General features: G+C 46.5%; 2 protein-coding genes across 3 annotated transcripts; one reads left to right on the forward strand and one right to left on the reverse strand.

The window, feature by feature from the left end:
* The first annotated feature begins 112 nt into the window (after window positions 1-112).
* zgc:153993 (uncharacterized protein LOC767645 homolog) lies at window positions 113-5874 on the forward strand. Its single transcript, XM_053881001.1, has 6 exons — window positions 113-327; window positions 1526-1574; window positions 1651-1812; window positions 2344-2476; window positions 4739-4843; window positions 4920-5874. The coding sequence occupies exons 1-6, from the start codon at window positions 261-263 to the stop codon at window positions 5016-5018; spliced, it is 615 nt and encodes a 204-aa protein (XP_053736976.1). The 5' UTR covers window positions 113-260; the 3' UTR covers window positions 5019-5874.
* Window positions 5875-6904: 1030 nt separating this feature from the next.
* On the reverse strand, window positions 6905-20024 carry fgf19 (fibroblast growth factor 19). 2 transcript variants are annotated; one of them, XM_053881695.1, is made up of 4 exons: window positions 19993-20024; window positions 16058-16230; window positions 15885-15988; window positions 6905-8692 (listed from the first exon to the last, which is right to left on the reverse strand). In XM_053881695.1, the coding sequence occupies exons 2-4, from the start codon at window positions 16104-16106 to the stop codon at window positions 8369-8371; spliced, it is 477 nt and encodes a 158-aa protein (XP_053737670.1). In that variant the 5' UTR covers window positions 16107-16230; window positions 19993-20024; the 3' UTR covers window positions 6905-8368. The 2 variants fall into 2 exon arrangements, with proteins under 2 accessions (XP_053737670.1, XP_053737663.1); XM_053881688.1 differs by lacking the exon at window positions 19993-20024 and having other exon boundaries at window positions 16058-16322.
* Between the last annotated feature and the right edge of the window lie 2125 nt (window positions 20025-22149).

A 22149-nucleotide genomic window follows, 5' to 3' on the forward strand; every position in this document is an offset into this window, starting at 1 on the left:
AATCATAATGAGAGAAAACCTGAATAAGCGTGACGCCACTGTGACGTGTTTGGCGCATGCTCAGACAGATGCTTCTGATGCTCTCGGCCCGCCTACCCTTGCGTCACTTCCGCGTTGCGCTTTAGTTGAAAACTTTTTCCTCCGTCTGGCTCTGACTTTACTGAGGCAGTTTAAACTCATATGTTTTCTCATTCGGGGTAAAAGTTGTTTAAAGCCTTGGAGCTTCGGACATCGCTGTAGGCTGAGCGGAAGTGTGCGGGATGGCAGACCGGCCGGAGAGAAACAGGGACGGTGAGCAGGAGCCCGAAGGAGCCATGGGTGGGGAAGGTATGTGGAGCCATGTTGTCAACAGTGTGCGCTTTTTCTCCGGCGACTTCACGCACCGGCACGCTGTGATTTACCTGTAAATGCGATGCGATTACGTCAAGTTTGACAAAGTTTTATGTGTCGTCTCGACGGCTTGTCACAACTCGTGCAAACCCTGTTACTTGTAAAAACAAATATAGCTGTGCAGGAAGTTTATGGGGAGCTGTTGTTTCCCAACACAACAATTCAAGTTGACGCTGGTTTGCAAGTTTCTTGAGTTGTAGAAAAGAAAATCCCTCGATATCCTACACGCTCCTGGTTTGAGCTGAGAATCGAGTAGATGGATTCTATAAAGAAAATAAACGCTTGCTCCTCAACATGCGCGTAGTTGTGCGTATTTAACTTTAAATTGTGCTTCAATATGACACAAGGACTGTTCTTTGCTGAGGAACCCGCTGAGCTATTTGCTTGATCTGGAAGTTGGTTTGAATTCCCTCACTCTTGAACACTCAACGCATCACCAAACACCCGCAACCGCAGGGTCACCTGAAGTGCACATTTGCTGGTTCCTCTGCGCTCGCGCATGCGTTAGTATCAAAGCTGGAGGCGATTTGCACTTGTTTTGTTTGTGACCAGTCGCCATTTGAATGGATTATTGTCTTTAACCTTGTTCTTGAATTAAATTGTTTAATTATGTATCCTGGAAAAAAAGTAAGTTACTGTTAAAAATATTGTCTCAATGTGGGCAAAGAGGAAGTATTTTTGTTTGTTTATAAGAATCAGTTATGGGACCAAATGTTGCTTTTATTCACCAGTTGGACGTGCCTACAGTGTTTCTGATTTTCCCACTGTAGTGGACCGGGACTGAATTTTGGGATTTATTTTATTGTCATTATGACGATGAGTTTCTGTTAATGATTGTGAAAGGAGGCGTTTGATTATGGACCAGCCTCCCGAAGTGCAACAAGACTGCATCATATCATGATGGACTTTGTCATATCAGTTTTCTTATATACTACGTATTGGGTCATTAACACTCCTACTCAGTTTTATGCCCTTTTATCGACACTGCGCTATTTTTCTGGACTCAAGCTGGCAGTGTTCTGGTAGTTTATAAGCTTTGCTGCCGACGTTCTTCATCATTCAAGCACATGCACCAAAGTCTTAGGTTAATGGTAAATCATAATCTTTGTTTTTTTTTTTTTTTTTTTTTTTTTAGATGTGATGGATGATCCCATCATTGAACAAGGAGCCATTGTCTTTCGAGGGTACGTCTTTACCGATGGAACCAGTTTCTTCCAGTACACAAGTGTTTTGTGTCTCAGCCAGTCGCATCCTCTCCAGGTATGTGATGCAGCGTGTACAGATGCACGACCCTGACAGAAGCATCCGCTCGGAGGATCTGGGTGGAAGACCACAAGAGCAACAAGAACCACATATTAAGGAGGTGGTGGCGCAGCTCCTGAAGATCGCAGATGCCTTGAACAGAAATGCAGAATTCCAGGGGTAAGAGCTTCTGTCTTGGACAGTATTCGCTCACTCTAGTTCCTGAAAATGGCTTCGACTCTAACCCGTGTTTAAGCTGTTGTGTTCTGTTTCGTGTATAATTTTGACGTACATTCTGTAAAGACGACCCATAAGACACAACCGATGCTATTATTTGAACTGAAACAAGTCACCTGGCTGTTGGTCGGTGTTCGTTTCAGCTCACTATTACTAGCTAGTGATGATGAGGTTTTGTGTCCTTATTTTCCGGGGCCACCAGATGGCGCTGTCTGCTGGAAAATGTTTGGGTTTTTCCCAGTTGTGCGCTGAAATTTTGCACATCATTTTTAAACCAGGAGCGCCATCTAGTGGCCTCTGAAAATCAGCACACTGTTTCATCCTCCCTGCGATACTGTTTCATGACGCCTCATTGATCCAACACTACTGACACTACTCTCCGGGGGGCCAGACCAGACTGCATGACCCGTGTATCCCATGGAGATAACTAGACAAGCTCCACTCACAGACCATGTGTTTGTTGCTTCCTGTCAGGCTGGTGAACCGGGTGCAGAACGACTGTGCTCAAGACGTGTTTATGGATGTCGCCCGGGGCATCTTCGCTGAGGGCATCAATTGGGGCCGAGTGGTGGCCCTGTTTCATCTGGCCTATAGACTCATCTACGGGGTAAGTACCCTATCTTAAAAATATGTCATTCCCAGCTCCACATTTTACTACCGTATTTTCACAACCAGAAGGCGCACCGTATTATAAGACGCAGTCTCAGTTACGGGTCTTCTTAAGGTATTTAACACGTACATATGGCGCACCGTATTATAAGGCACAGGCATGGTAAAACCAGTACGATAGCTTAAACTATGCATGATAGTGTGTTTTTAAAAAGGCAGCAGGACCGAAACTGAGTTCCGTTATACTTTATTGACGTATTTAACAATGCCCTCGTGTCGTTTTTTTGCTTAGTCGTCACCCACAAATCCGTCAAAGTCCTCATCTTCTGTATCCGACACTTGCCATAGCTCGGTTTCCTGCTTCCGACACTTGCGAACCATGGATTCATTGAAGCTGAATTCTCTCGCCGCGGCTCGATTCCCGTATTGCTGCGCGTAGCTGATAGCTTGCAGTTTGAACTGTGCTATGCCTTTTCTATCTACAAGGAAAAAGTTTAAGTCTCAGTGTGTCAGGTCTCCTGTTGGTCACCTGGAGGCAGTGGTTGCACTTAAGTGGCTGCTGTTACTCGCCCCTACTTTCCGTTGCGCCGGAGGATCATTTTATTTTTGACTTTCGGGAGAAAGCACAACATCAGAACCGTTTCTTCCTGCACCCAAGACAAAATCATCTAGAAAAGTAAAAAAAATCTATCATGTCTCTAAACGACACTAGATTATCAATAGTTTTGAGTCCGCACTTCAACACATTTGCAAGGCTCCTTTCTTCCAGTCATTTTTTACGCATTGGTGGACCCTGCAGAGATAATACGGTCGTCTACAGCAGACACTAATTCAAATTAGTGGCTGTATCTTTTTTACAAAACTGCACCTCTCTCCTAACTCCTCTGTTATTTACTGCCGTGTAGCCGGCAGCTTGACACGTGAGCTGAAAACGTGACTGCTAGGAATGGCGATAACTTACCGTTCACGATATACCGTCAAACACAGTCTCCATGATGACAAGTCTGCATCTCATGGTAAATCTGATACACGCAGGACGCACTTGTTGCATTGGACCTGCATACATGAACCTGACGAAGCCGTGACGGTGCGCCGCGCTCTCCAGCTCCGTGCGACAGCTGTGGAGAGTGTGGTGGACTTTGGTTCATGACACTGGTCGACTCTGAGTCTCTGGATCCCTGTTTATTTGATGAGATGGAGTGGTCCTCATAGGTTCTCTGACGCGCTCCTCTGTCTTGGTTCACATCAACACATGCAGCTCTCCCGCTGCCAAGGTGAAAATAGTTGGATATTGAACGGAGCTCCGCTCCAGTATTGGCGGCGGCGTCCTCTTCCACGTCCCCATTAGGGTTCACTGATCGCGGACACACTCTCACAGGCAGCGCTAATGCTACGAGCTGCCATCAGTTAGGGACCATCAACAAATTCTAAAGCCTCAAAGTACTCGTGACATCTTCAATAAGGCCATGGAAAACAAGCATTTTAGGAGAGAGAATTGTGACAAGGTTTTCCATCACACAAGACAAAGGACTGACAGTTTGTATCATGATTTGGAGAATAGAATATGACTCCATGATCATTTCTTCACATGATTTCTAATGTTTCTTCAGTAGCATCTAGGAAATGTGTCCAGACTGCTCCATAGTTCAAGTCAACTGTTCAGAGACATGAGATACAGCAGACAGACGGCTCCATTTAACCCCTAAATAAAGCTGGCAGAGCAGCCTGTCAGACACCAGCGGCTTCTACCAGAGACGTGAAACATTGAGTTTCTCATCTCTGCACTGAGTTCACTGTTCTATTGAAACATCAACAGATCATGATGTTGGAGACAAACCAATAAGTTTCGTCATAAAACAGTCTCAAGAGAGACTGTAGTGTCCAACACATGGAATGGAATAAAAATTGATTTATCGTGATAATTATTGTTATTGCCGAAATGACAACATTTATAGAGAGAGAACGTTTTTGGTCCATATCGACCATCCCTCGCGACTGCCGTGTCCCACACATGACGTCATGCCCAAAGACGCAATTGCAGAAAGCAAATGTGTTTTCTTTCCGACAATAGCAACAGTAGTAACGCACGGTGACTTGTATAAGTAGCTTACATGAATACTGTGTTTGAAATAGTGACGTGTTAGAAAGTGATTAAATGCGTGTTACTGGCATCACTGACATGAACGCGTACAGTGTAATGGCCTTTTCAACAGCCCCGTACCTCAAACTCACCTCTTGTTTTGGCTTCCTCATCTCTCAGCAACTGACCAGCAACCGTCTCGAGAACATCCAGATGATCATCAGCTGGGTGCTGCAGGTCATCAAGGATCTGCTGTACAACTGGATCGTGGCCCAGGGAGGCTGGGTGAGTTTAGCACCAGGCTGCCTGTGTACGCTCAGGTGGGACCAGTGTCTCACCGCAGTGGTCTATACCTCCACAGGAAGGGGTGATTCGGCAGATCCCTCGCTGGAGGTCGGCGGCTCTGGTGGCGTCTCTAGCTTTGGTGGCTGCCTTTCTTTACTACCGGAGGACACGCTGAGAATGTTGGACTGCACCGCCACAGGCTCAGCCATTTTTCTCCACCAAGCTCCTGCGGATGTTTTAAATAGAGGTCACTGAGTGGATGTTTACCTGGACCAGTCGGGATCCCTGTGTGACCTTTCCTCTTCAGCAAATGTAACTTCACTGTAATGGATGTGTTTTAGCTCGAAAACAAGTAGCGCCCGTCTGAAATGTCTTTCTCTCGGTCAGCCATTTGTTGCGCTGATCGAAATAAAGTGTTTGGACACTGGATATCATAATACATTTCTAGAACAATATCTTTAGACATTGACATTTCTGTTGAACCATAGCTGGCTTCAAAACATCTGGTTTATTTGATTGACCCCAAGTTTCATACATGATCGATGGGTTGTAGATGTTCAAAGCTGGCGGTTTACATACATTCCTGTACTGTACGCTGAGCACGACTTGTTTCCTCAGTAGTAATCCACTCCGTATGGTGGTCTCAGGAGGAGCCACCCAGAGTATCTGCAGCTGCGTGAAGACCGCTGATGCTCTCATGTAGAGTCACTGAATGTTGACACGCGTGAAACACCTGGCCCTTGCACAGGTGGCCGGTGTCTTCTGGATGGTTGTTGCAGGTTAAGTATTTGAAAATGTTTCTCCTAGAACCAAGATGTTATTACACTCAGGGGCATTAAAGTAATTGCAGAGTATTTAAATGAACTGCACCACTTGGCTGTTAAAATATACTGTATATATATATATGCAATTCTGACTATCAAGGAGTTCAAATCATGGAGTTCCAACAACAGTGAGAAGCTTTAGAAACTAATGAATTCTGTTATTGCAATGTGAAAATAAAGTGCAACGCTGTTGCAGCATGATCATCGGCGGGACGACGTGTGCTTCATTGTGAGGTTGCTGTGTTTTGAAGTTCAGTTCAGTTCTGCTCTGAAAGAGACTTGCAGGCTTGGGTTCTTCAGAGCTGAAGTAGCTTTGGTTTTAACGTCTAAATTCATTGTTCTCGCCTCACCCATTCGGTTTGAAGCCAAAATATTAGCACATCCAGTCTGTGGCTCTTTACTCTGTAATCTCTTTTTTTTTCTTCCTTATGTATATATATATATATATATATATATATATATATATATATATATATATATATATATATATATATATATATATGCGTGTGTGTATATGTATATAATCTCATTTTTCCTCTTCCTCATAAAAAAAGAGATCATAAGGAAGAAAATAAAAGCGATTACAGAGTAAAGAGCCACATATACATGTCATTGCAAGACAACTGATGCTGACATGACCGACAAGAGTCATGAGAGCGGGCTTCAGCAGCAGTGGGAGACGTGGTTGCCGATCCTAGGCTGGTAGGGGAAGGTACCACCTTCCTCGCCTCTGATAGGCTAGAATGCCTTTCCTCCCCCTAAACATTAAGATGAACCAGTTTTAAATTGCGTTATTCTGCTGAAGAAATGACAATTACTTTACAACACTCCTACTGACTGAACGTGAGATTAACGTTTTCGTGGCCAAATGAAATGAGGGCGAGGAGGGCGCTAACTTCCCCTACCATCCTGGGATCCGAAAATTCGCAGGCGAGAGAGGAGGAGCCCAAAACATGCACAATACGTCTTATACACAAGTTTTCTTGCATTGCTTATTAAATACATGTTTTTCTTCTTTAAAAAATAAACATAATTTGAGACTCATATTTGACTTTTGCGTGACATTCACTAGCTCGTGCCCGACTTCTTTGCAGACGTCAAGCAAAGACAAGATTTCTATTGTTAGTGAATAATAGGCCAGTAGATGGTGCTGCCGTTCCATCGGTTATTAGCCACTATCTACACACACTTACCATACAACCAATGGAAAACGTTTTTTATTCAATAAAATGCTCTTATTCATTGTCTGGCTGAGTCAAGACCAACTCCAGAACACACCAAGACTGAGACATGACCATAACTTAAGGGGGACGGAGAGCCCCAGTACATAACCTCCATGGTTGATGGAGTCACAGCAGCAACATATTAAAGATGTTTAAAGAAATCAGAGCGGCTGTGCTCTTCACTGAGTCAGCACAGCCAAGACAGAGGCAAGACGGAATCCCACTTCCTTCCTCAATCCTCAAACTCAGAAATGTGCAACGGACTGTCCCGATTCTCAGGAAGTTACGTGGAGGAGCAAGATGGCGGACACTATCTTCCTCAGTTTTGAGATTCCGACTTTAGGAGTGAGGAATACCAGACTACCCAGAATGCTTTGCCTAGTTTCAGCCAATGAAAAATGGCGTCCACGGCAGCAAACTACTTGTATTTTCTTTTTTAATGGAGACATAGATATTACAAGAACCGATGCGCAATGCTGCGCCCCACAGTCTGAGAACGCATCTGCATTTCAGAGGTGTCATGCATCGCCCTTAACACTTGGTTTTGAGGGCTAAGGTTGAAGGTTACGATTTGCTGTTCTACAACGCTAACTATTTCTGAAAAGACCGCGCTTGCAAGGCTTTCCTCCTCCAGTTTCCTCCCATATTCCAACCACAGGCAGGGTTAATTAGTGACTTGAAATTGTCCATCCATGAATGCTTGTTAGGGTATATGACCTGCCACAGGTCTGTTCAGTCTGTTTCGCCTCCAGTAGCAGAAAGCGGCCGAAGACAATGGACGGACACGTTTGGTTCGTTGGGTTGCCTCTTTCGCTTCCATCTCTTTCAGCCTGTGATTTTCTCCTCACAGAATGTGTTCTCAAAAATGCATTTGGAAAGTAAAAGCATTGATATTTGCCCTGACTCCCAAGCTTGACCACCGAGCTGGACAATATACCCGGAAATGGACTCCTTGTCAGAGTGACTAGCTCAGAGCTAGCTCAGATGACACACAAGAACATTGTACTTTTGTCAGTTTCTGACCACGAAACTGAGCTATGAAGTGAAAATGTTCATAAATACACAGTAATAAACAATACAAATGGATAATTACAGGTTATTTACACAGTGGCCCGACTCTAAATGAATAACAGCCGTCGACCCCCTTCTTCAGAGCTGCCCTCACTCTCTTCACCTCCATCCCAACACACCTCTCCACCGGTGCAGAGCGGGTCATTGTTTAATGTGACACCGACGTCTCCGCCATAAATTGGCTCACTGAGCACAGCAGCTCTGCAGGGGGTTCATTGTTCACACGGGGTTTCAATCCACTGGTGAGCACAGTGGCACCCCAAGAGCAGCTGGGGAGTCCACACACAGCCTCGCCCCTCAGGAAGTGCCGGCTCTTCTCCTTGCTTGCCAGTTTGTTCCTCAGGTGTTTGATGGCTGGAACCTCGCCCCCGGGGAAACACGTACAGGAGCATCTCTGTCTCCTGGCCTCATCTTTTGTGGAAGCTAGGGCTGTGGATGATCTGCGAGAGCCTCCCGAAGGGATTCGTGGGATCCATGTGTTCCTCTGGCTGTTGGGTGCTCTGAGCCGGAGGATGTGGAGCGCTTGGCGCAGGGGAGGAGTCACTGTGAGCCAGAGTGTTGATCCTGGGGAGGAAGCGTGCGAACGCCGTGTGGCCTCCCTCAGGGTCCTGCTGCCTCTGCTGCTGGTTCCCCAGGCTCAGCAGGACCCGGTGCTTGTGGGAGGTGTAGATGCTGTAGCCGTCAGGCAGGATCTCCTCCCTGAAGGTGCAGTCGTCCTCGCCAAACAGGAGCTGGATGGAGAATGAAACTGTCAATGTTTGAGCAGAACTCCTCATGTCACGTCTCTGTTGCTCATGAAATATATGACTTGTACCAGGTCAGACAAAATGAAAAGTTGCTGATCCACACTGAGCTGGGTCTGACGTCGACGTCGGCAGAACGACAGCCGCGTTTTGAACCAATTGAATAAGAAAACGGTTTCCACGTCCGTGCCGGTCGACCAATCACTGCAGAGGAGGTGGACCAGGAGGAGAATGTCTTCTCAACAGCATGAAGCAGGGAGACGTGACAAACTGCTCCTCAAAAGACACTTGCTCAACTGTACGACACGGATGGAGTAGCTGCCTGAAAGCCCCCGAAATTATAGCAATAATAAATCGATCCATGCTCCCTTCATGGACAATGCAAACTCTGGTTTGCATAGACGTCACTCACAGCATTTGCACCTGTTTTAAAGTGTGCACACCTCTCCAAAAACCACAAGCAACCCTAGGCCTGTCCTCCACACAGCCTGTTTTTTTGCCTCCCACAAACACGTCACCTACATTTTCTAACACTTTACTTCAAGAGCACATCCAGAATGCATTCATGAGACATCTCACTGCTCTTATAAGTCTAAATACGAGAAGTTATGATGCTTCATGGTCATGTATGGCAACATTTAGAAGGTATAAAAGGTGTGGACGTCAGTTAATCTCAAGAACCATAACCACACACAACAGAACATAACACTCAGCCGCAATTGCAACTCAAAATACCTTGTTATAAGTTATTATTCACGAGTTTAAACATTCATAACATCATCTATAAAGGCTTATGAATGCGCTATGCTGCATCATAGGCCTGAATATCAAGTGCAACCTACTGTCCTTGTCATTTAGAGGTGACGCGACTCCACAGGTGCACGAATGAAGGCCCCTTTAAAACGCATGTAAAAGGTTCTGGCAGTTCTTGGACGGATGTTTGTCTTGGCTCCAAAGCTTAGCCGGAGGTCAAGGTTGTTGTTGCTGCGCTCTTCATTCAGCTTTTCTCTCCGCAAACATCCTCTGCAGCACTAATGTGAGCAAAGGTTGACTAGCTGATCGACTGAATCACTGACTGCTGTGCACACAACAGCATAGGAACGTAAGCAGATGGTGAAACAAAAGGAAACTTTTGATTATCCATTCAGTTGCCCATTTTTTTTAAATAAAAAAAAATAATTCTGAAGAAAAAACACATTATTCATATTATACCTGCATGTACAAGAAAAATACCTGCAGGGTGAAGATGTCGGCGGCTTCATTATGACCATCTGGGTAATCACAAGTGGCTCTAAGGATCAATAGGTTGGGATCAACTGGACCTCAGACAGTTACACATGAAGCTTTTGCTCAGTGTATTTTGCAGAAATTCAACTTTCACCATGAAAAAAAAAAACATTAGGAGCACTATTGCACGAGTCCATTCACTAGTTTCCACCCAGGATTCACCTGCACTGACTTTCCTACCGCTGAAATAATGATATTGCTAACGGGAAAATAAAGCTGCATGACAATGTTTCAAAATAAAAGCCAAGTCCCCACTGACCAGCCGTCAGCGGGTTTGTTGCCACGTGGACCTTAGCTGGTGTCTGTCAGCGGACAAACTCCAGGTTGACTGATATTTTCATTGATTGTTGATCGTGGCTTCAGGAACGGATGATGTTGGAGGTGTGTAGCTCTCAGTGGATTCAGGGAGAACTTGTCTTTGCACTTTTCTATTTCCGAATGTGCAAATGAGCCCACAAGCTTTGTTTGCAGCTGTTTTAATTTCCTTGTATCTTTGCAAAGCTGGATAACATTGCTGCAGCAAAAACAATTTATACTCACAGTCTTTTAGTTAGTTTTAGTTTCAGTTAGAGTTGTCGGACTTGTGAGTGGTCTTGGTCTGGAATGCATTTTTACTCAACCTAGTCTCAAGTTTCTATTCAAGACCAGTGCAGACCGACAGAGAATTGGTAAAAGGAGGATTCTGGCTTTTTGTTTAGTTTTGTTGTGTTTTTCTTTGACATTTATCAGGGGTCTCAAACTGATCCTCTAGAGGGCCACAGTTGTATCTTATCAGGAGGAGGTCAGTCTGGTGCTGCTTGACAATGAATTTGTAATGGTAATGATGAGACCTTCTGCGAAGATGATGTGAAAACATGATCCATTAAATCATTTTATTTCAGACACGTTTTAATATACCTCTTCAAGGTGGCAGAAATAGCAAAACTATTCTGTCAAAAGGACTGAACTGCAAAACATTTAATTTGATGTGAGACATCGCAGTTTGGTGAATCTCTGGAGACTGTTCTGTGTCTGTGAAATATTGACATACTGTAGCGGGACTCCGAGACAGAGAGCACTCATTGATGAAAGTGTTTCAGATTCAGGTGGCTGACGAACGCTGCACCTGACTCCAAAACAAACACGCATCCAGTCGTTTTCGGTGAAATTACTCAGTACTCGTTCCGAATGTCATGTGTCGGTGTCACACCGGCGGGTGTTGCTTAGCGTCTGCTGTGCTAACAGCCTGCAGCGCTAACAGCCTGCTGCGCTAACAGCCTGCTGCTGAGGAACCAGCGCCATCACTGTCATGAGCCCAGAAAACTCTCCGTGCTCCGTCAGGTGCTGGCGCTTTAAATGTCGCGTTTAATTTGAAGGCGCTTCCCTGCACTGCATTTTCCGTGCATGTGCTGCATGCTGCTAACTTTACATGAGGTAGTGATCGGCATTCACCGATCACGCTGATATCGGCCGATCACAACAAGTGATCACCTGTGCTCTGATGAAGCGCTGCAGTAACCTTAAATGAGGCTAGTTATAATACTAACAATGCTATATACAAATACAGTACATAAATAATATATTATTATAGTACTTTGTTATGGACACTTCTGACAATAGACAGAAATGAAATTTGTGCTTCATTTCATTAAATAAACAGGTAAAACTCAGGTCACCTTAGTTCCAGGTATATGAAAGTGGATTTTTGTGAGCTGAAAAATAAGTATATAAAATCCAATATAAAATGCAAAAACTGTTCTCTTCATCTTGTACAATCAGCGTTGTTTGTATTCCGTATTCACGTTTGCAAATAAAGGACCGTGACACACACAAACACCGGAAACAGTCATGCTTAGTGGGGACATAACCCTTTCCCCAGCCTCTCGCCCTAAACCTAATCATCCAAAACACATGGCTCACCTGAACCAGGACTCTGAAAGTGAAACCCAGTTATAATGACCCAGTTATTACAATCCTCAAATATGAAGCTTAAGCTTGAGACCGACAAAATGTCGCCACAACTAAAGGTCCCCACAAGTAGCTGTGTTTCCGAGAACTGGTTCCCACAAGTACAGCTACAGAAGGACACAGAGAGACACAGGCCCCAGTTGCTGGTCCTGGCACCAGCTGCAGGTGAGCACTGACAACAGGCAGACAACATCTTCATTGACACCTTGCAGTTCTGGGTTGTTCCCGAGTTCCCCCTGATCCTGACACGCTCCAGTTTCTGATGGACGTTGGATCATTGACACTGGGGTCAAATTATGACTTTTTGTGACAGTTATTGACTAACATTTTCTTTCACAACTGTCACTCCTCTTAGTTGTACTTTTTTCTAATTTAATTCATCTATTTTCTCCAATGTTAAATGTAAATGGTATGACTTTTTTTGTCAGGTTCTGGCATATTAAAAAATGAGCAAGTCAGCATAACACAAGCTGCAACACAAGCTCCCTGTAAGCAGTGTTGGGTCTAGTAGTAGTTCCTGGTTCCTATAACGTGTTACTTAATAACGCGTTATAGTTCCTACTGTGATTTAAACATGCTAGTTACTCGTAGTGTCACATTCACAACTCTTTAAAAAGTTTAAAAAGCGGTGTCCGTAATACGCACTAACTTCTGCATTACTTCTTGTCCTTTCCTCCTCGAGAACTGACTATTTGTGAAAGCTGAAAAAGTGAATTCAGCGTGCCTTCTGTCAGCTTCCTGGGACTCATTTTGGGTCAGGGTGGGCTGCAACCTGATCCCGCCAAGGTACACGCTGCAATGACAGGGCAAACCCCTGGCTCTCGCAAACAACTACAGCAATTCTGGGGATTTGCAAACTTTTATAGGCGCTTCATCACAGACTATAGTCATGTCGCCTATGCCTTGACCTCTCTCACGTCTAGCAACCCTTCCATCCAGCCGGATTCCTCTTAGCAGTTCTTCTTGGAAGTCAAGGCTTCTGACACCAGCATTGGCGCTGTCCTCTCTTAACCCTTCGCCATGGACAACAAGATCCACCCCTGCACATTCTACTCCTGGAAGTTGTCACCAGCTGAGTGGAATTACGACGTGGGTAACAAGGAGCTATTGGCTTCGGTGGCAGTACTACAGGCATGGAGACACTGGCAGAAGACTCTGGACGTTTCCTAATCCTGACAGATCACAAGAACCTGCTCTACCTTAAATCTACCAAGAGACTTAACGCACGCAAGGCTCGTTGGTCCCTCTTCTTGGGGCGTCTTGGGGCATCCGGGCTCCAAGAACACAAAACCAGATGCAGTTTCTTGCCTCCACTAATCCCAATCCTGAGACCATCCTGCCCAAATCCTGTTTCATTGGTGTGGCCATTTCAGATGTGGAGAGAGTGGTTCGGGAGGCCCAAAGTCAACAACCCGGACCCTGGCTCAGGTCCGTTTGACAAACTGTTTGTTCCGGAGTCCGTCCGCCCCGAGGGGCACTCATCTACAGTCGCCTGTCACCCAAGAACTACCAGAACATTATTCCCACTTAAACAAACAACCTTTCTGGTGGCCCAACAGGAACCAGAATGTCAAGGAGTTTGTCACTGTCTGCACGATCTGTTCGAGGGGCAAGACCTCTCACCAGCCCTTGGCCGGCCTTCTTCATCCTCTACCTATCCCGGGACACCTCTGGTCCCACATCTCCATTGACTTGGTGACTGGTCTACCACCCTCTAAAGGACAGACAGTGATTCTTACTGTTGTTGATCGTATTTCTAAGATGGCTCACTTTATCCCGGTACCCAAACGTCCCTCTGCTCTTGAAACATCTGATCTCCTTGTTCTTCACCTCTTCAAATTCCATGGTATCCCTAATGACATTGTCCCCGACAGAGGTCCCTAGTTTACCTCCCAAGTCTGGAAGGCGTTCTTCAAGGCTGTTGGTGCCACCTCCAGCCTCACCTCACGATACCATCCTCAGTCAAACAGTCAGTCAGAGAGAGCTAACCAGGCTCTCGATGCCGCCATTTGCTGTGTCTCTGCTCGTCATCCTGTCTCTTGGAGTCTCTTCTGTGGGACAAGTACGCCCACAACTCTCTCACCTCGTCTGCCTCAGAGATGTCTCCTTTCATGGTGCCTTTTGGTTATCAGCCTCCCCTCACCTGTTTCCCTCACAGGAACATGAATCTGCGGTTCTCTCAGTCAAGAGACACATCCAGCGTCGTCGCGCTGTTTGGAAAGACGCCCGCCAAGCACTCACCCGCTCCATCCAACGCAACCGCACCCTGGCTGATCATCACCGAATCCCGGGACATTCCTCTCCAAGTCGAGTCTCAGAAGCTTTCAGCTAAATACAGCGGTCCATTCAAGGTCGAACAAGTCATCAATCCCACAGCTGTCCATCTGAACCTTCCATCTTTCCTCAAGATACACCCCACCTTCCATGTTTCCCTCCTGAAGCCTGTGTCCACCAGTCCCCTCAATTCGTCAAACGATCCTCCTCCTCGTCCTCTCCTCGTTGGTGACCACCCCGCCTACCGTGTCCACAAGATCCTGGACGTCCTCTGCCGTGGACGTGGGTTCCAGTTCCTGGTCATCTGGGATACGACCCTGATCCCATCTATCCGCATCCTTGATCCAAGACTCATCCAGGACTTCTACCGGGAGAACCCCATGAAACCCGGTAATGTCACGAGCCTCCTCCGTTTTTTCTTATCTTTATAGACAACTTCCTGCTCACGCTTTCTTCGCTTCCTCTCTTCCAGGTGTCTCCTTCTGTTCCCGCGAAACTGGCTCCACAGACACACACACCTGATCCCAATTCACCAACTATTTGAAGGCTTGCCAGAAGACAACCAGTGTCAGTTCGTTGGTTTTCCTCGCCCTGGCATGACCCTCTGTGCCCGTACTCGTATTGTGGATGATTCTTATTCTAACCGTGGACATTTTTTCCCAATGCGCTTTGAGTTTGTGAGTGTCCTGATTGATCTTCTTGTTTTACAGTGTGTCTGTTGCCTGCTCTTCGTTGCTCCTCTCCCCCAATCCGGTGGACTTGTGACCGCACCTTGGACATTCCTTCTGTTTGTGCTTTGGGATGCTTGTTTTATTTTATCATCCAGGTTTTATTTTTGTTCTTTGGACTCTGTCTCCCTCTTGTGTAGAGGTCGAGTTTCGTTTCTGCTTCCTTTGGCTATTGTTTGCTTTTGTTTATTGGACTCTGTCTCCCTCTTGTGTAGAGGTTGAATATCGTTTCTGCTCATCCAGTCTTTTTGTATTTTTTTGGTACTTTGTTTCCTTCTAGTGTAGAAGTTGACTTTGATTCTATTTGTTTAATTATTACATTTGTTGGAATTTTTTCTGGATTATCATCTCCTCGCTACGACATGTTGGTCTCCCCTCTTAAATGATTACATATTCTACATTTAAACCATGAGCATTTGGACACGAATGAATGTATTCAGAATTGTTCATGCTGTGTTTATAACACAACATAGTGAAAAATGTGAAGTTTAAAGACAGTGACCTAGTGTCTAGAGTAGAGTTTTATTTTTACACTTGAACAAGAACAAGGTTTCTGATCATTTGAGTCGCAACCTGGATTCCTGTTACTTTACTACGATGCCTGTACGTTCAACGTTGTTCTTACAAGTAGGGTTTTCAAACAATTTTTAAACATCAAGTTAAGAGGTGGAGGAGTGAGAGGCTCAAGTTACCGCCGTTCATATGCAGCTCAGTTCAGAGTCGAGTCTAAAGTCATCAGATCTGTGACCTCAAGTCCACAGCAGCATGGCAACTTGTTTTCTCCATGTTAACCTGAATTCACACACACACCTCTTATGATGTGCAGCGACTGTATTGGACTGGAAGCTAATGACCATGTGGGCTCAGTCGACACAATAAGAGATCCGTGATATAACAAGCGCCCAACATTAGCATGCGATTTCCCTCTGCGTGACACTTCTTACCGATGAGTAAAGTCTGCCGTCAGCCTCCATGCACAAGTATCGAGCGGCGGCGACTCCTCTGATGACGACACAGCCGGGACCCACAGGACGGATCTCCAGGAGGCCTGGGTCGAGACGTTCATCACAACCAGCATTTTGACTCGGAGCCCCTCCACATCAGCCGTCACACTTACTGAGCACATGTTGGTCGGCGGAGCCCCGGATCTCTCCATCTCTGCCCATCAGCAGGTGCCGTCCAGCTCTGACGGCATACAGGTGCCTGTGGCGGACCACCTGGTCCCAGCCGTTGGAAATGTGCGGGTCCTGGTCCAAGAGTGGCAAACAAAATCCCACGGCGCAACACGAGCTGAACAACAAAAATGCTAGTGGGTGCATGATGGTAGGAATAGTGAGGAGACTCTATCAGGCTTTAAACGCCGCTCTTATCTGCTGCTGATAACCCTCTTTCCCAAATACAGTTCTCAGAAGCAGACCACAACACACCCCTGTATGACATCCAACGGCATGGTCGTTCTCCGCGGCTCCTCCCGCCATCCCCCTCTAGAGCAATATTTACAAAGCCGGACGCTGCAGCGATGGCGGCGGCTCGGGGAGTGCAGCAGGGACGCTCATGTCCAGCAGGCAAAACGTGAGACTCAGTCCCTCGACCCTGTCGCCCCAAAAGTCTCTCAGTTTCCCTGAAAGGGAGCTGTTGAAACTTATTCACATATACTTAAACTATACTTAAACTGTGTAACAAGACTACAAACAAGATCATGAGGACCAAAATCAAGGGGAAATGCCTGGTTAGTTTAGGTAAAATAAGGTACTTCTGAAGCAAGTTTCCTCATCATAAAAGAAGTATTTTTCAAATAACATCTCCACACATATCCTACAAACCTACGGTGCTTTGTTAGAAAGGTTACTCACGTAACTGAGGTTCCATGAATATGTGCTCCGCCCTCTATCTGCCTTTGCTATTGGTTAATCCACCTCGAGGCGCTGGCCTAGGCCTGAGACTTCGAATGATTGGCTCACCAAAGTTCATCGACCAGAGCGTCCAGCCATGGCCCAAGTACCACCTCTGGACAAGATGGTGGTGTGGGCCACCAAAGTGTCCATCATATCCCTCAGATAACTCTGAGCAAAGGTTGAAGCAGATGAACAAGATGCTGCTTGGCAGATGTCTTCCATGGAAGCACCACCCAAAAGTGTAGCAGATGAGGAAATAGCCCCGGTTGAGTGAGCTCCGAGGCCCTCCGGGGCCACTGAGCCCTCTGCTTCATAAGCAATAGAGATGGCCATACAAACCCAGTGGGCAAGACGCTGTGACGTCACATCTCTGCATCCTGGCTTCATGGTCAGTTTGATGAGGGGGGGAATAGAACGCCCTCACCATCAGCACTTGTGACCGATAGGAGGCACTAATGACCTTCCACACTGGGTTCAGATGAAGCGTCACAATCATCTGATCCTCTCCAAACGACAAACACCTTTGGCTAACTGACAAAGCTGTCAAGTTGCTCTCTCTCTTAGCTGAAGCTAAGGCCCCGAGAAGAACCGTCCTCAAGGACAGAATGTCCAAGGAGGCGGATGACAGTGGTTCAAATGGGGCTGTACATAACCCTTCCAAAACCACCTGTAAACTCCGTCTTGGAATTAGGCTCCTGACTGGAGGTCTAATGCCCCGAGCACCAAGGAGGGACCTTTTAATAAACGGATGACTCCTTAGTGAGACATGACAAAAACCTTGGTGTCCTGCCGAAATGGCAGCTGCAAAGTCCGAGAGCTCCTGAAGGAAAGACAGAACTTCAAAACTGGCGAGAGCTCTCTAGCCGTGCTGATCAGATCCAGAAGCCATCTGGTTCCGGAGCTGTCGGGAGCCACCGTAATAACCATCGACATCTGCATCCTTTCTCGTAGGAGGACTGGCATCATCAGTCTCAGTGGGGGAAACACATAAAGTAGCCCCTGTGGCCACACCGCATGAGCTAGAGCCTGAGGATAGGGTTGTCTGACGCCCTCAAGAAGAACCAAATCGGAGCCTTGGCGTTCTCCTTTGACGTGAAAAGGTGTGCTGCCACAACCCCGAAACAAACCCAGACTGCCACGTGTGGCGCAAGACCCCATTCTTCTGCCAACACGCTTCCTCTGGACATTCTGTCTGCGTCCACATTCAACACTCCGGGAACGCGACGCGTTTTCAGAGACAGCGGATGGGAGGAGGCTCTCACTCCCCCGGCGGTTGATACAGGCAACTGTCGTGGGGTTGGCCGACCTGACCATCACATGATGGCCCGACAGACGCGCCGCAAAGTGCAACAACACCTTCTCCACCGCCATCAGTTCCAACAGATCTATGTGTGGCGTGGGATCTGACCACCACCCTCCCACCAGTCCCACTCCAGCCCATCAGTGATGCATTGCCCTTCCAGAAGACAACTCCTTTAGTCCCAGTGAATCAGATCCTGCTGCGCTTGGGTTGGCAGGACCAGCCATCTCGATCTGTCTCTGGCAAGACTGAGACGAGCGAACCAACGCTGAAGACGTCTCATATGCAGCAGCCCCAGCCTGACTACTGGATGCGCCGCCGACATGAGACCTAACAAAGTCATCACCTTGCTGGTTCTCATCTTCAGAGAGCTCCTTGTTGCTGCAACAAATGCAGCAAATTTTATAATAGCGTGAGAGTTGAGGAGGATCCCCAGGTATTGAGTTCAAGAAGAGCGCACTCTTCCGGAGGTGGACGGCAAAGCCCAGGGGTTCAATGTGATTCAACACAATCGCCGTGAGATGGGGCACTTTGTCTTTTGAGGTCGCAAGAATCAACCAGTGGTCCAGGTAAATATTCCTATACCTGAGGACCTGAGCGGCTCTAGCGCCGTGTCCACTTTCTTTGAAAAGGAGCCAGCGAATACCGGAAAGGGAGGCGATCAAACTGAAAATAACTGCCCACCACCGCGAACCTCAGGTAACACCTGTGATGTGGCAAAATGGGGACGTGAAAGTAAGATCCACGGAGATCATCTGACGCACTCGAGTAAGTGCCTGATTGTCACCATTCTGAACGGGTGGGAAGCAATGTGAGCGTTCGGTGCCCGGAGATCCAGAATGTGTCTGAGACCCCCTGACTCCTTCGGAACCAGGAAGTAGACAGAGTAAAATCCCTCACGCGCTTCCCCTGGATTTCTGGAGATCGATCGCTTCTGGAGAAGTGACATTATCCCCTGCTCCAGACATAGCGGCTCCGGTGGAGAGCACGGAGAAGTCACACAAATCTGCACCAAAGCGGAAGGGTGAGAACTGAAGTGCGTACCCCCAGATCAGCGTCTTGTTTAACCACGTAGAGAGGGGGCCGCACAGATCCACCCATGCCCAATGAAATTCTGTAAGGGGTGAGGCCAGGGTAGGAGACAGCCCGCCCTTTACATCTGGCACATGTGAGAGGCTCCATTCAAAAGGGACCTGAAGTGCCCTCCAACCGTTCTCACCACCTCCGAGCGAGTATTTCCGGCAACAGCGGTGACGTCATCAGTGGCGGTTGCTGGCAGATGGAGTCGCTGACGCATCACCGTACTCACCTGAGTGCTCAGAGCACCTGAACTGGACCTCCCCGACGTGGGTGGTGCAAAATGGCCGCCGATTGACAGAGCTGGCATTAGCTTGGCCTTTTTAGCTTGCAGGCTCGGTCCAGTCAAACGATACTGTCCCTCGGGAACAGGTACCAAAGGGCCTTTAAAAGCGGAGCCCATAATGTGAGACACAAACATGTCAACATCACCTGAAGAAGGACCTGAAGACATATCTATCTATAAAAAATGCATTAGGTTGCGGACCGAGGCCATGCCCTGGACCGGGATGAAGAGGACGCAACAAACACAAACGCGTTTGTTTAACTCCGTTCAATGCTGTGGTGATTGACATTTGAGGTGGCCATTTCACAAACTTTAGCCTGCTATAATGTTGAAATTACTGACATTTCAAATTGTATTCTAATATGAAGCTACTAGCTACCTCACTATTGTGTGAGATTTATTGACTGAGGCGGAGAAGTTTGATATTTGGTCCACTTTCAGTCAAAACCGATCAATATAATATCGAGATTGCGAGCATGTCATGCAATACTCACCATCTCCACACGATGGCGACTGGACAACTGCATTTTTCTCTTCCTGTTCCAGGAGTTCGGGTGATGATGCGCGTGCTCGTCAGTCCGTTGGTGAACGACCTCAAAAATGAATGATGAATTTAAATTACTTTGTTGAGGAAATGTTGACCATTCATGGATGGAAAACATCAGCTTGGTCGAGGTTCTGCTTTTCAAGTTGTTTTGGTACAGTACAACGCTTGTCAGTCACGTGACCTAACCCTTCACAAAAACATATTTACTCCCTTATTTCCCACTGTTTCAAGACAGTGAGAGAGAAGATAATACATTTATTGACTTGCAAAAAAAACATTTTATTGCCATTTCAACTCTGTCTTTTTGTTGTCATATTAATATTACAAGTCAAATTAATTCTGAACAAGTGTTAAAAGTGTTAAAATATATATTATTTTCATCAAATGAGGAGCCCGGTGAAGAAAGAACTCAGCCAATGCTTTGCAAATGAAGATTTAATAGTCAAATTCTCACAAATCATGTGCACGGCACATACAGCGTCTTCTTCCAAGCCGGCCCGTATAAAACTACAGGATACTGGTGGAAGCCATTTGGTAAAAAATTATTGTAAAACCACAGAACATCATGAAGGTCACATGAGAATAAAAAACATTAAAGTCCACAGAGAAACTTCCCTGAAAGCAGACGGTCAAAATACATGTAGAAAAACCTCGATGGTGTGAGAAAACCTTTGCTGAGCGACGGTCACCTTCCCTCCTTGGCTAAAGATACTTTGATGTTCACAAGTGGAAGTGGAGCACTCGAGAGGCTCCAACTGACCATGACTACCGCTTGTGTTTGAAGCCAACGAGACCCAGAAAAAAGGAGCAAGCTGTCATCTCTGAACTTCACCTCCTAAAACCCGTGAGTGATGGATACTGAAGTAATAGAGTCACAACGGACTCCTAACATCCAGTGCGTTACCTTCGCCAATGGTCCAGGTCATGCAGCAGCGGGTCGCGCTTGTTTGCTGGTAAACAGAAGAACTGAAACATGAATGAATGGATTTCAACCTAGATGTGTTTTACGACTGGATTTATGGACGTCTCTGTGTGTTGTCAGATTTAGCTCATTGCAGTCATTGATCTTTCAAACGTAAATAACATGGATACGATAAATCTAGGTAATAATATGGGATTGAAAAAAACAATGTGGGTTGAAATAGAGGTGAATTTTGGAGAAATATTAGCATGACTCACTATATGGAATGATTTGTCATAGATTAGAGCAGCAACACAAGTCAGAACTCTCCACACTGACATGACAGTGATGTGGCTGGAGGAATATGGAGTTTGGAAATGAGAGAAGAAGCTCGATCTCAGGAACCGACGAGAGAGCTTTGAGTTTTAGCCACTCTCTAGTCTGACTAGTCAAATGTGCAGCTGGAGTAGAGGAAGGGATGCGGCTGAGTGACGGAGAGCGTTCAATGCAAAGCAGAGACACCCGAGCTGCCAGTTGTGAGCAGCGAGCGCCACTCTGATGTTCCAACTGAGATGAACATGCCATGAACAACATCTGGTGTTGTTGGTTTCAGCCGTGTGTCACGAGAACCAGCAGATCAACAACCCAAACTCCCCGCCGCGGCCTGCAGTCACGGCACGGCGAGCTGCTTTGCATGGTATTTGCCTGTTCATTAGCGTGTCTGTCCGCGCCACCAACGCTGCTGACGCGTCGGCGCCGACGCAGGTGGAATGTGGTCCCAGCTCAAACGGCCGAGAATGACGTCAAATTTGCCCTCGCTGCGCCCATTTTAAAATGCTAGCCCCTCCCAGGAAGGAATACCATTACCTCGGGTATAAAGGTTATATTTACAGATTATACTCAGAAAAATATAGGGTTACCGGCCCAAGCATATAGCGCAGTCCAGCAGCTGTCTGTAAATATTTCCCCCGTGATTATCCTTTCTAAAAGTAAATCAGGGGTAAAGATAGCTGGAACGTGACAAGGCGCAACTAGGACAACATGGCCACCAGAGCCGGCCTGAAAGCTCTTCTCAGAATCAGCCAAGGAGGAGAGCGCTCGGTCGTCTTGTGGGAAGTGGAGATGGGGCCCGTATCTGCTCATTTCAGGGGGTTCAACTGGCTGAATCCCGCTCAAGCTTGAAATAACTTCATAAGTCAACAA

Source organism: Synchiropus splendidus, chromosome 1 (assembly GCF_027744825.2).
Source record: "Synchiropus splendidus isolate RoL2022-P1 chromosome 1, RoL_Sspl_1.0, whole genome shotgun sequence".
Lineage (NCBI taxonomy): Eukaryota > Metazoa > Chordata > Actinopteri > Syngnathiformes > Callionymidae > Synchiropus > Synchiropus splendidus.